General features: G+C 34.2%; 1 protein-coding gene across 1 annotated transcript; it reads right to left on the bottom strand.

Moving 5' to 3' along the window:
* Positions 1-3,192: 3,192 nt before the first annotated feature.
* Positions 3,193-5,458, bottom strand: LOC141486205 (uncharacterized). Its single transcript, XM_074183932.1, has 2 exons — positions 5,269-5,458; positions 3,193-4,075 (listed from the first exon to the last, which is right to left on the bottom strand). The coding sequence occupies exons 1-2, from the start codon at positions 5,456-5,458 to the stop codon at positions 3,303-3,305; spliced, it is 963 nt and encodes a 320-aa protein (XP_074040033.1). The 3' UTR covers positions 3,193-3,302.
* Between the last annotated feature and the right edge of the window lie 7,198 nt (positions 5,459-12,656).

Raw genomic sequence — 12,656 nt, 5'->3', positions numbered from 1 at the left:
GAGTTACAAAGATTGGTTGAAAATAAAGTTTTAATTCCAGTAGAATTTTCAGAGTGGGCCACATACCCATTGTCCCAATACTGAAACCTAACGGTGGTATTAGGCTTTGTGGTGATTTTAAAGTTACCCTAAACCCCCATCTTGAAATTCAACACTTTCCGCTTCCCAGAATAGAGTATCTTTTTAGTCCACTTCAGGGGGGGCAAAAATTTTCTAAAATTGACCTCTCGGAAGCTTATCAGCAGGTAGTTTTAACAAAAGAGTCACAAAAAATGTTAACTATTACCACCCATAAAGGGTTATTTGCTTACACTCGCCTTCCATACGGAATTACATGTGCTCCGGCGATATTCCAGAATATAATGGAACAAATGTTTCAAGGTACTGGTATCTTGTGTTTTTTAGATGACATACTAATAACGGGTAAAAATGATGAGGAACATTTGAAAAAACTAGAAAAGGCTTTTCGAATTTTAAAAACTTATGGGTTAAAGGTTAAGAAGGAAAAATGTTTATTTTTTAAAGATTCTGTAAAGTACCTAGGACATGTTATAGACAGAGAAGGGTTACATACATAAAAAGATAGAATTCAGGCAATAACGGAAATGGCGGTACCAAAAACAATGACGGAACTCAAATCATTTTTGGGAATCTGTCAGAAGTTTTGCAGTCATTGTACAAATTATTAAGAAAAGAAACGAAATGGTTCTGGTCACAAGAATGTAAAATAAGTTTCGAAAATTCAAAGAAATTATTAATTTCAAATTCGGTTCTTAGCCATTTCGACCCTGAAAAGAAAGTTAAGCTCATGGTAGATGCATCACAATATGCGTTAGGAGCAACTATCTCTCATATTGATGAAAACAATATTGAAAAACCAATTGCTTTTGCCTCTCGTCTATTGAGTTTGGCAGAGACAAAATATTCTCAAATCGAGAAAGAAGCTGCCGCCATAATTTTTGGCCTAAAAAAATTTTATCAATACTTGTTTGGTAAACGATTTTTACTTGTCACCGATCATAAACCATTACTAGCGATTTTTGGGGACAAGCGGGGATTACCGATGTTTGCTGCTAGCCGCCTTCAACGTTGGGCCTATATTCTTTCAGCTTTTGATTATGAAATAAAATTTGTTACTTCAAATCAAAATTATGCCGATTGTTTGTCCCTCATCACGAGTGCACAGGTAGAATTTCCATTTGATTCAAAACAGGTAGCCGAGTTTTCTTATATAAATTACGCAGAGCAATCCGAATTGCCGATAGATGTAAATAAAATTCGAAAAGAAACAGCGGTGGATCCAGTCCTCAGTAAAGTAATGTTATTTGTCAGGAATGGTTGGCCCAGAAAATGTCCTGGGGAAGATTATAAACCATTTTTTATTAAAAAAAATGAAATAACAATAGAACAGAATTGCCTCATGTGGGGTTATCGCATAATAGTACCAAAAAAATATTGGAATTCAATACTAAATAGTTACCCGTTGCACATATGGGTATTGTTAAAATGAAACTTTTAGCTCAGGCTTATATGTGGTGGCCTTTGATGAACAGTCAAATTGAAAATATGGCCCAGTCTTGTGAAATTTGCTGTAGATTAGCTCCTAATGTTACAAAAACACCTTTGTCTGTTTGGAAATGGCCAACTAATCCGTGGACCAGGTTACATGCGGATTTTTTTGGGCCATGTTTCAATAAAAATTTTTTAGTCATCGAAGACGCTATATCTAAGTGGATCGAGGGCTTCGAAATGTCAAATATCACATCTTTGAATACTATAAAGGTGTTTCGAGAATTATTTGCGAGATATGGATTACCAAAAGAAATTTGTACGGATAATGCAAAAACATTCACAAGTTTTGAATTCCAACGTTTTTTAAAGCAAAGCGGTATCAAACATCTTACAGGGGCACCTTACCACCCATCTACAAATGGACAAGCAGAAAGTGCGGTGAAAATTATCAAAAATGCTATTATTAAAAGTAAAACTGAGGATCCAAGGTTAGACACCCATTTAATAATCAATAGATTTTTATTTCAATATCGTAACACCCCACACTCGACCACGGGAGAAACACCTTCTAAATTGCTTTTTGGTAGAAGTTTAAGAACTAAATTTGATCTACTGTTACCTTCTGTGGAAGCCGTAGTGAAATCTAAACAAAATTATCAAACAAAATATTATGGACATAAAAAATATGTGAACTATGAGATAAATGATTTGGTATATGCACGAGATTATCGTGAAAATGTTCAAAAGTGGTGTCATGGTAAAATTAAAGAAATATTGGGCAGAAAAACTTTCCTGGTAGAAACCGATTGTGGATTGACATGGAAAAGACATATGAATCAATTAAAAAAAGATTATTCAGACGAAGGATATTCAAATACAATATCTAAAACAAATAATGTTTCTTTCACTCCACGATCAGCTTTAAAAGAAAATATTGTAGATTGGAAGGGAAAAACGCGGACTCACAGTAGTGAACAGTTAGTGAATACGAAAAATGGTAATATGGAAGGTGATGAAACTAATAGTGGTAGATCTCTGAGACCCCGTGATAAAATTAGGGCACCTGAGCGATTAATTATGGCAAATTAATCCTGGGTAGCCTAATGTTTGTTGTTAGTTATTACAAATTATTACTGTATAGTGTAATGTTTCAACTTAGGTAAAGGGGTGTCATATATTAATAATAAAACATAGTTGTTAGTTTCCAGTCCTGTATATTAAGATCTTTTTGTACACGAATGTTTTTCATGTAGACTTGCTCTAAAAACGCAGTCGAGTACTTAGAGCCGTTACACATGGGACTGATAGTCAGTCCTGATGATCAGTCGTGATGGTACGCAATGCAAAACGGATGCTTTTCACATGTTGCGTATGAAACAGTTTGAAATATGTATCTGAAGCGCGCGGAACGACGCGCTGTTGCCGCTTTGTGCATTAAACGATTATTAGAGCGAAGAACAAAAAGGAAAAACAGAACAATGTGGGTGCATCCAATTTGTGAAAAAAGACTTCTCCAAGGTGCATTTATGACGCTCTATTCAAATTTAAGAAACGACGAACACAAGTTTTTTAATTATTTCCGAATGTCAAGCAGAACGTTTGATGAATTGCACAATAAATTAGAAAATTCCTTGACGTTTTCTAACCAGATAAGAATTTCAATTTCTTCTGTGGAGAGGCTTTGCGTGGCTTTGAGGTAAGTAAAAGTTTTTAAATTGTTACAAACTCTAAATTAAATTTTTATTTATACAGCATATAATATTAACACAAAAAAGTAATTGTAAACTTTACTACATGTTGTATTCGCCTATGTTAGTCTGTGTTAGTTGCAATAAAGATGGTCGAACATAGTCTTCATTGGACGATGCTGGTGATGGTGTTGGTACAGATGTTGTAGACGAAGCCCTCGAGTAGTTTTCACGGAAATGTATTTGTTGATGCTGTTCAAAGTTGTCATATGGAGGTCTGTCTTGCATACGTGACATATTGTAGAACTGCTGATCTGTATAATATGATGGGTGCCTATTAGTATACTGTGGCACATTTGGGTTTGCAAAATCAAATTTAGGTACATTTTTTATTTCCATTATTATACGAAGTACTTCTGAACGAAATTGTAATTTTTTAATAATATCAAATCTGTTTAGCGTTGGCAGTAAAGACTCAAAAAATGCCATGTCACCATCGTCGTCAGATTTCTTCATATCGTCAATAAAAGCTATTGATTTATCATCAATATTTTTATTTTTTATTGCTTTTTGTAGACCAGATCCAGACTTTGTAGGTCTGGAAGCTATTGAATCTGCTCTTGTAGGACGTTCTGTAGCTCCAGTCTCTGATTCGCCAGAACTATCACGTGTCTCTTCCTCGTCTGTATTGGTACAGTCAAAATTCGTTTCAGTAGAATTTAACTCCATGACTTGATCCAAAAATTTTAAATTGTCATAGAAAATATATGTTTTATATTTTTTTGCCGCCTGTCTAGACTTAGTATTTTTCACTTTATTGCGGTCTCTTCTGTATGCATCTCGGGCTGTTCTCCATCTCTTTTGCACGACTTGTACTGAAAATAAAAACATTTATTTACTTGGTCATTCAAACGTGCTACAGTATTTTTATTTTTATAGTGAAATTAACACTTTGTTGTAGGTATCTCGCAAGTGGAAACACATTTACCGATTTGCACTATACCTACAGACTAGGCATCTCTACAATTAGTAACATAGTGGAGCAGGTGTGTGACAAAATTTGGGAATTTATAGGACCTGAAAGCTTACCCGAACCTACAACTGAAAAGTGGCTTGAAATCGCATATAATTTCAATACATATGCCAATTTCCCAAACTGTATTGGAGCTGTTGATGGGAAACATATACGAGTTATAAAACCCATCAACAGCGCCTCAAATTTCTTCAACTATAAAAAGTATTTTTCAGTCGTGCTTTTAGCAATTTGTGACGCTAATTATTGCTTTACGTACATTGATATCGGCGCTTATGGAAAATTTGCTGACTCTAATATATTTGTAAACAGCACATTTTGGAAAAAAGTTGAACAAAATTCGTTAAATTTGCCAGAAGATGCTCCACTACCAGGAAATAATAAACCACTACCTTTTGTACTTGTAGGGGATGATGCGTTTCCGTTGTCTCCGCATTTAATGCGTGCGTATGCGAGAAAAAATTTAAATTACAAAAAGAAAATTTTCAACTATAGGCTTACAAGAGCAAGACGATTTATTGAATGTGCTTTTGGTATTTTAACCAACAAATGGCGTATTTTCCATAGACCCCTTAATGTTTCTCAGCGCCTTTGCAAAAAAATTATAAAATCATGCTGCGTACTGCATAAATATGTATGTTTAAGAGATGGATATAAATTTCAACACACCTTGTCAATGAAAGGCGTATACAATAATAATCAAAATGATGCACCTCTAATAAATAGGCAGGGTTTCTCCATACGAGATGAGTTTGCTAATTATTTCATTAGCCCACATGGTAAAGTTTCTTGGCAAGACTCAAAAATATAATAATTGAATTTACAAACTTATTTTGCATTTTTAACTGTTAATTAGTTTATTACTAACTATTATTATTAACTGCTATTTAAGTTAGTGACCATTATGAATATTATACCTTATTGATCACTAAATTAAATTAAATACATTGTTTTTTATAGGTAGGTATAGTAAAAACTGTACAAATACGAGACGAAATAAAACAATATTAATAACAACTTTTTATATCTACTTACCCGCTTCCCGTTGTTTGGCTTCTGTCATATTATCATAGTTCAGTACTACCACAGCGGCCACAGCCGCAAATGCCTTATTTTTCATGTCACGATCTTTGTAATGTTCATTTGAGCTGTCCCAAATACATCTTTTTTCTTCAATAAGACTGATAAGAATTTCTGTGTCTATCCGTAACTCGTTTTTCGCCATCGTGCTTTTAAAAATAAGTACAACAGTGTATTCAACTGCGATTTTGTACGCAACTGACCATCAGGATATGTGTGTTAAATCTCATATGAACAATAGCTCGTCCTGATACGTACCATACGCTGTGCGCACGGGCTCGACGTAGGCTCCGGCGGACGAAACTACGAACTGACAGTACGCTGTACATGTGAAATGTCGTATTTAATATAATGACCCTCGCGGATGAACAGGACTGACCATCAGTCTCATGTGTAACGGCTCTTACCGTTGTTGGAGATACAATAAAGTGGTAGATACCATATAGGAAATATCATTTTTATTTGCACGATAACATAACACAAATAATTGGGCTAAAGTGGGTAGGGGAGAGTAGTGATACTTGATCCTGGGGAATACTTGATCCCCATTCAATTTTCGCGCCTGTGGAGCTTCTTTCGTTTTTTTGGTAGTATCACTGGGTGGCGGCCATGTTTATTTACTTACTATTCCTTTTGGCTGATGCTTAAGATCAATGTGGAAAAAATATACTTGTTTTGTCTGAATTGAGGACTTTTTTTTTCAACTTCACGGTGAGTCATGACACTTTCCCGATCTTCATCTATTTAGGAATCAGGTTATTTTATTGAAATATATGTGTTACTGGCTATTTAAAACGGCGTATCCTTACAACAACAACAAAAGTGCACGGCATCATGGAAATTATTTTAATAATTATGGTAAAAGTGTGATACTTGATCCCTCAGTGCATGGTGATACTTGATCCTGGGATTAAGTATCACGCAATGCTTTTATTTGATTCCTACTTTTATTAAGAACTACCTACGAATATTTTAGATGGGGCGCCCATACAAAAGAAAGGAAGGAGCGAAGACACGAGTTCCACCGGATCCGGAAGCGGTTAAGAAGGAAGTAAATGCCGTAAACGAAGGTGGCAAGTTAAAGACGACTGCAAAGTATTATGGCATCAACGTTATGACATTGAAGAGGTTGTGCAGGAAAGGAATGACATCCCGTCCAGGCTTCAAAGTGCGGCAGGTTTTTTTCAGTAGTCAGGAAAGAGAACTTGACAAGTTTTTAGAAGACATGTCCAAAATGTATTATGGCCTGACTGTTAAACAATTAAGACAGTTAGCATATTCATATGCTTCCAGAAATCAGTTAAATTATCCTGAATCTTGGGATAAAAATCACCAAGCAGGACGAGACTGGTACAGGGGCTTTATAGCGAGGAACGGTTCTTTATCACTGAGAACCCCAGAAGCGACTAGCCTTGCGCGTAGTACAGCGTTTAATAAAACCACTGTAGGGGAATTTTTCGGAAAAGTGAAAGATGTGTTCCACAGATTTGATTTTCCACCTGAGCGCATCTGGAATATTGATGAGACGGGGTTGACTACGGCTCATAAACCGTCCAAAATTATAGCAGCTAAAGGCTCTAAGCAAGTCAGCAAAATAACGTCGGCGGAACGCGCTGCCATAAATGCTGCCTGTGGTCACAGTCCCCCATTCCTTATTTTTCCCAGGAAAAATTGGCAGAACAAATTTTTAAAAGGTGCACCTACAGGTAGCGATGGAGCTGCTTATCCAACTGGTTGGATGACAAACGGCGTCTTCCTGAAGTTTTTAGAACATTTTGTCCGTTTTGCAAATCCGAATCAGGAAAGAAAGCATCTCATCGTTTTAGACAACCACGAAAGCTACTGCTCATTGCAAGCTCTGAATTATTTCAAGGAACAAGGCATTATTCTTCTGACGATCCCATCTCACACGTCACACAAACTCCAACCTTTGGATAGAACCGTTTACGGCCCACTAAAGGCATATTACTCTGATGCAACATCCAACTACATGTTAAATAATCCTGGCAAAACCATAACAATATACGAAATTGCCGAACTTTTATCATATGCATACCCTCGTGCCATGGCACAAAACAATGTGTTAAGTGGATTCAGAGTATCGGGAATATCTCCGTTCAATGAAGATATCTTCACTGACGATGACCTCCACCATGCCCAAGCCAGAAGAAGCCCTCTACCTCCTATACATCGCCTCCTGACATAATGCCATATCCAAAGGCACCACCTCGTGCACTATCATCTCGTGGAAGAAAACGGGGGCGCACACGTATTTTGACTGATACTCCAGAATAATTAGAAATTGAAGAGGCAGCTCGCAAAAAAAGATAAAGGAGAAAAAGAAAAAAGACAGACTTGAAAAAGTTCGAAATAAGTTATTAGAAGAAGAGACTGGTTTTCTGGGGGAAGATAAAGGTCTGAAGCAGAGGAATGTACGGAGTGTTAAGAAACCCAATAAAAATAGAAAAGTCCTTGAGTCAACTGATGGAGAAGAAGAACTTCCTTCCCTTGATGACACCAGCGGCTGCTCTGACTGCGTTTCAGACGATGAAATAGATGGTAGCGCGATAGAGCCTAACGATTACGTGTTAGTCAAATTCGCCACGAAAAAAGTTGTCAAGTTTTATAATGGCTTGGTGGAAGATGTTCAAGGTGACACTGTTAAAATAAATAAATAAAATAAAAGCCGGGCAAGCAACTGCTTTGTATACCCTGAAGTTGATGACACGAAGTGCAGGGAATTTGCAGCAGCCATTTTCGAGACTTCCCATTGGTCAATGCTCTTACATATACAAAGGCATCGTATTTTATAATTATTTCAAGAACAAATATGGTAGTAAAAAAAATTTCAATGATTTTAAAACTTTCAAATCTCTTTTAAGTAAGTTCTTGCTGAGAGAAGCATTCTATTCTGTGAATGAATTTTAAAATGACTGAATATGACCTTTTCTTAACCTTTTTAAAAAAAAATTTGCGTTGAAAGTAGGTAGGTTGTGTATGTAGAATAGTCTTATAAATAGGTATATATTCTGATTTTAGTTGACTAGTCTAATGAAGTAGTAACATTTGTATACCAAATTATTTTGTAACATATTATGTTCTGCTTTTACAGATGATTAAATTCTATTCTATTCATGTAAGACAATCGACTTGAATATCAAAATCCTCTGCTACTACTACAGATTATGTTTGCCTTAATTTAAATGAAGAGGGTACTCAATCTCACGTTATCCCTGTGTCACTTTCGGATCATGGAGATGTTGTCACACATTTTTCTCTAGAATATAAAAAAAAGGGGGAATGGTGAGAGGCAGAGGTATGGCAGGCCTTCAAAAATACTTCTCCAAGTTCCAACTTAATGCCAATGGACTTAACTGGCTTGGTATTAAGACGAATTATTGATGACAATTACTTGAAATATATTCACTACATTTTCTTTTGAATGAATTTAATGAATCACAGCTTTTTATATGACTTGTCAGATTATTAAATGCAATCAGACCAGAACTATACAACGAGTCACAACCTATATATTCTCTGTTGATATAAAAATTTCCTATTCTATTTCTAGTGGAGTGTGTATGAATACTACTTGTGTAGGTCAACTGATCACTCAGATAATTTGGCAACATATTGTGTTTGATTTTAAATATAAATATTAGCATATTTAGTGCTATCCTCTGTTTAGCAGACATAAGAGACAGTGTTTTCAACATGTATTCCACAGATGTGCCTTTATTACAACTTAATATTGCCTCATGGATCTGTTTTGAAACTTCTGTAATCTGTTTAGATTTTCATTGCTCACAAAATAGAGTAATATACTGCAATGGTCAAAGTGGGGTGCTATTATTGATTTATAAATTGTTAATTTTGCATATTCACTTATTTCATTTTTCAGTCTATATAAAAGATGAATATATATATATATATATATATATATATATATATATTCATTTCGTATATATATTTCGTTAACTATTTTGGCGCGAAACTCTTTGAAAACCGTTACGATCTTTGCAATGGTCCTAATGCTATTTTGTAAATTGGCTTGCCAATATTTTGGTATACTTAGAGAATAATTAGAGAATATATATGACGATTACAAATAAATATCATAGAATCTACCTAATTTTAAGTAATTCACTGTTTTCCAATTCCTAACTCAAATGAAATATTATTTTCCTGTGTTTTCATTTTTAGTTCGAATGGATGTCCCAAATTTGGTATATCGATTTGATGTGAATGTGTGTAGAAAGTAGCAAGTATTAGAATAAATATGATACTTCACGGAAGCTCATCAATTTTTTTTTATCAAATAGACGTTACAGATTGTTCAGGACTGTTGTATTAAATATTCATTATGCATGTATTTCTTCAAGCATTACGATATCCATTTATCACTAGTGAATAATGAAATCATTACAGAAAAGCAAGTAGGCAAGTTCGTTGAATATGTCAATTCCATCCACCCGTCAATAAAATTTACCACTGAGAGGAAGGTAAATAATTCATTAAATTACCTTGACTCAACCATTACAATAAATAACAATGAACATGAATTTGCAATTTTCCACAAACCATCTTACACGGACATTATCATACATAATTCCTCTACGCACTCTTACCAGCATAAAGTTGCTGCATTCAATAATATTCTTCATAGACTATTGAATAATTTCCAGAGAGAGCTGAGTTTGATCAAACAAATCAAACAAAAACTACAAAAGCAAGCCATGGACCATATCTACCCAAATTCAAGATGCGATAACGTCAGTTATGAGACATTGTCATTTTTGGCTGAACCAACCAATAATATTTTTTTGAAGAAAGACTGCGTAAACTTAGCTCACAGAAATAGTAATAGTCCGAATAATAGTGTGAGTGCATTTATTAAAAACAATAAAGACAAAACTTCGGTATCGGATAGATCAGGAGTATATCAGCTGAGTTGTGGCTCTTGCCCAAAACTGTATAATGGCCAAACAGGGAGATTATTTTCCAAAGAATTAAAAGCTTAGATGTTATTTTGTGAATAGAAAGACCAATTTCACATTTGCAAACCACCTTTTAGCAGAAGTACATGAGTTCAGTCATGAATATGACATGTTATATTTAGAAGAGAAGAGTGAAATTCAATCTTCTGAAATGTCAAGCAATCAATAGATTCAAGATTTCGGGTAACTAACTAAATGATCAATTAGAATTGAATAACCGTTACTGAATATTTTTCAAATGTGGGGACTGGGACATAAGCTCAGGTCATTTAATCCATTACAAACTCAAGTACTTGAAATGTAGGTACTTTAAATTTTAAAATTAGGTATACCAAGCATTGAATTTGTAAAATATAGTAAATAAAGATACGCCCCAAGAAGCCATTGTATGGCGAAACACGTTTTTATAAAACTGTTTAGTGAAACATTTTTGGCTGTGAATTTTAGTAAGTATTTTGAAGTGTTTTGTGTGAGAAACTTTGCCAAAAATCCGACAGATATAATTCAACGCGACAAAAGTTGTTTTCTGTTAGGAACTTAACAATAGAAATAATTGTTGTATACGTTTTTGTGAGAAATTGTATCAATTAATCTAAAAAGTCGTTCACTTATACTTCAAGGTCCTTCTTCACAGTAAATTAGAAATCAACCCTGAAAAATCATCGTTGAATTCCTGATAAAATCACTTATCCAATAGATGGCATATATGGGGTTATTTTGTTTGATATTTTGAAGAGGAGTGTGTACGCATCTTAGCGATACCTTATATTATTTCACAAAAATTAGGTGTTTCGGGAAATTTACATTACTGTCTTATTTATGGAGATATTGAACGTGGCTCCTTTTGAAAAAAAATCCCTATATGCAATCAATTATTTATATTTTGAGCTGTTTTGGAATCATCCGTATCTGTGAGTATAGGTTGGAAATGAGTCGAATCACTTTTCAGTATCGTCCTTCCATTTTTTATTTCTATCATTCATTTTTGGATCCATTTTCAACCCGTTTGATATCTTGATAGAGTTTTTCAACACACTGATCTCATTTCAGATCATCAGACACGCACAGTTTTGAAAACAATAAAACCTTCTCAAAAACAAACTTGGTCTAAGGAGCAAAACGAAATATAGTCAAATAGTTTTTCGCTCCGAAAAAAAAAGAAGTGCTAGAATTGAATTAGTTCTTGTTTGTATCTAAAATATAAGGAAAAGAAATATTCATCATTATTAAAAAATAGAAACTGGGCTGCAATCAAAGAATACGTTTACTGTTGTTATAGAAAGAAGAAATAATATTAATAATTTTCATTTGATATTTTTTTACCCAGGTTGTAGTTTCATTTCATTAGAAATCATGTTATTTTTTCATACTACGTGTTTATTAGTTTACCGAACAATTTTTGTCAGCAGTTCTCAAATTGAAGAATAATACTCCATTCAAATAAATGTTTATTCAACCTGATCAAATTTTTTCTGTGCTGAAATATTCCAAGTCTTTTTTATTTTGATTGAAATGTCTGCTGCAGGTTATAATCGATGATGATATGACGTATTCATCGTCATGAACAGTCAACATAATAAAAAAACATTGGTTTAATCTCCACTTCATTATATTCAACCTGAACAACATCATACCTCCAAAAACTGAAAGGGAGTTTTCGAAAAAACTATTGCTAAGAAAAAAAGAATTGAAACTTATTACTAATATCTGTTTCACAAATTATATCTTACCTTATGCTAGTCACTCAGAATTTCGTTTCGTCATAGAAAACATACTTAGTGCGATTTTTACCTAATTTTTGAACTAAATTATATATCGGAAATCCGTAGTGCTGCTGCGGATTTTTATATAGAATTTATTGAAACTGTAGACATTCTGGATATTCACTATTCATTTCTCAATAAATTCATTACCAGATCATTCATCACATTTTAGATTTTTCGTTTGTGAGAAAACTGTCATTTTTCATCTACTCATTTCTACTCAGTCACACTTCGATTATTTTTGTGCAGTCAGGTTTTCAAATCTACAATTTCAAAGTCAAATCCGAAGTTTCCTGCTTAATGTCTAAAATTGATTTACACAACGCGATTTCTGTTGAGGCGTCCATGCCAAATAATTAGAATTTGAAAATCTACATTTGAAAATACAAACAGGAAACAGTTTAAAATATGTCTGTCGCACCCCTACGAACGACAACCCTCAGAAGTATAAACTTGTACTAGCTATAGATTAACGAGGTCTTACATTTTAACGTGTGATTCCGAACACTATATTGATATTTTCAACTTATAACATATTCAAATTTTTGTATCTAAGAGAGTGCAGAGGTTAAAATTGCTTCGA

This window comes from Leptinotarsa decemlineata, unplaced genomic scaffold (genome assembly GCF_025532065.1).
Source record: "Leptinotarsa decemlineata unplaced genomic scaffold, Ldec_3_MD MMD2_tig00026347_RagTag_RagTag, whole genome shotgun sequence".
Taxonomy (NCBI): domain Eukaryota; kingdom Metazoa; phylum Arthropoda; class Insecta; order Coleoptera; family Chrysomelidae; genus Leptinotarsa; species Leptinotarsa decemlineata.
The sequence above is the reverse complement of the archived record's forward strand: the minus strand, read 5'-3'. Positions and strand labels throughout refer to the sequence as shown.

Bases quoted from the DNA above. Each gene is read 5' to 3' on its own strand.
- LOC141486205 (XM_074183932.1), bottom strand. From the start codon at position 5,458: ATGGCGAAAAACGAGTTACGGATAGACACAGAAATTCTTATCAGTCTT. The intron at 4,076-5,268 runs GTAAGTAGATAT...TTTTATTTTCAG, and splicing joins AGCCAAACAACGGGAAGCGG to TACAAGTCGTGCAAAAGAGA.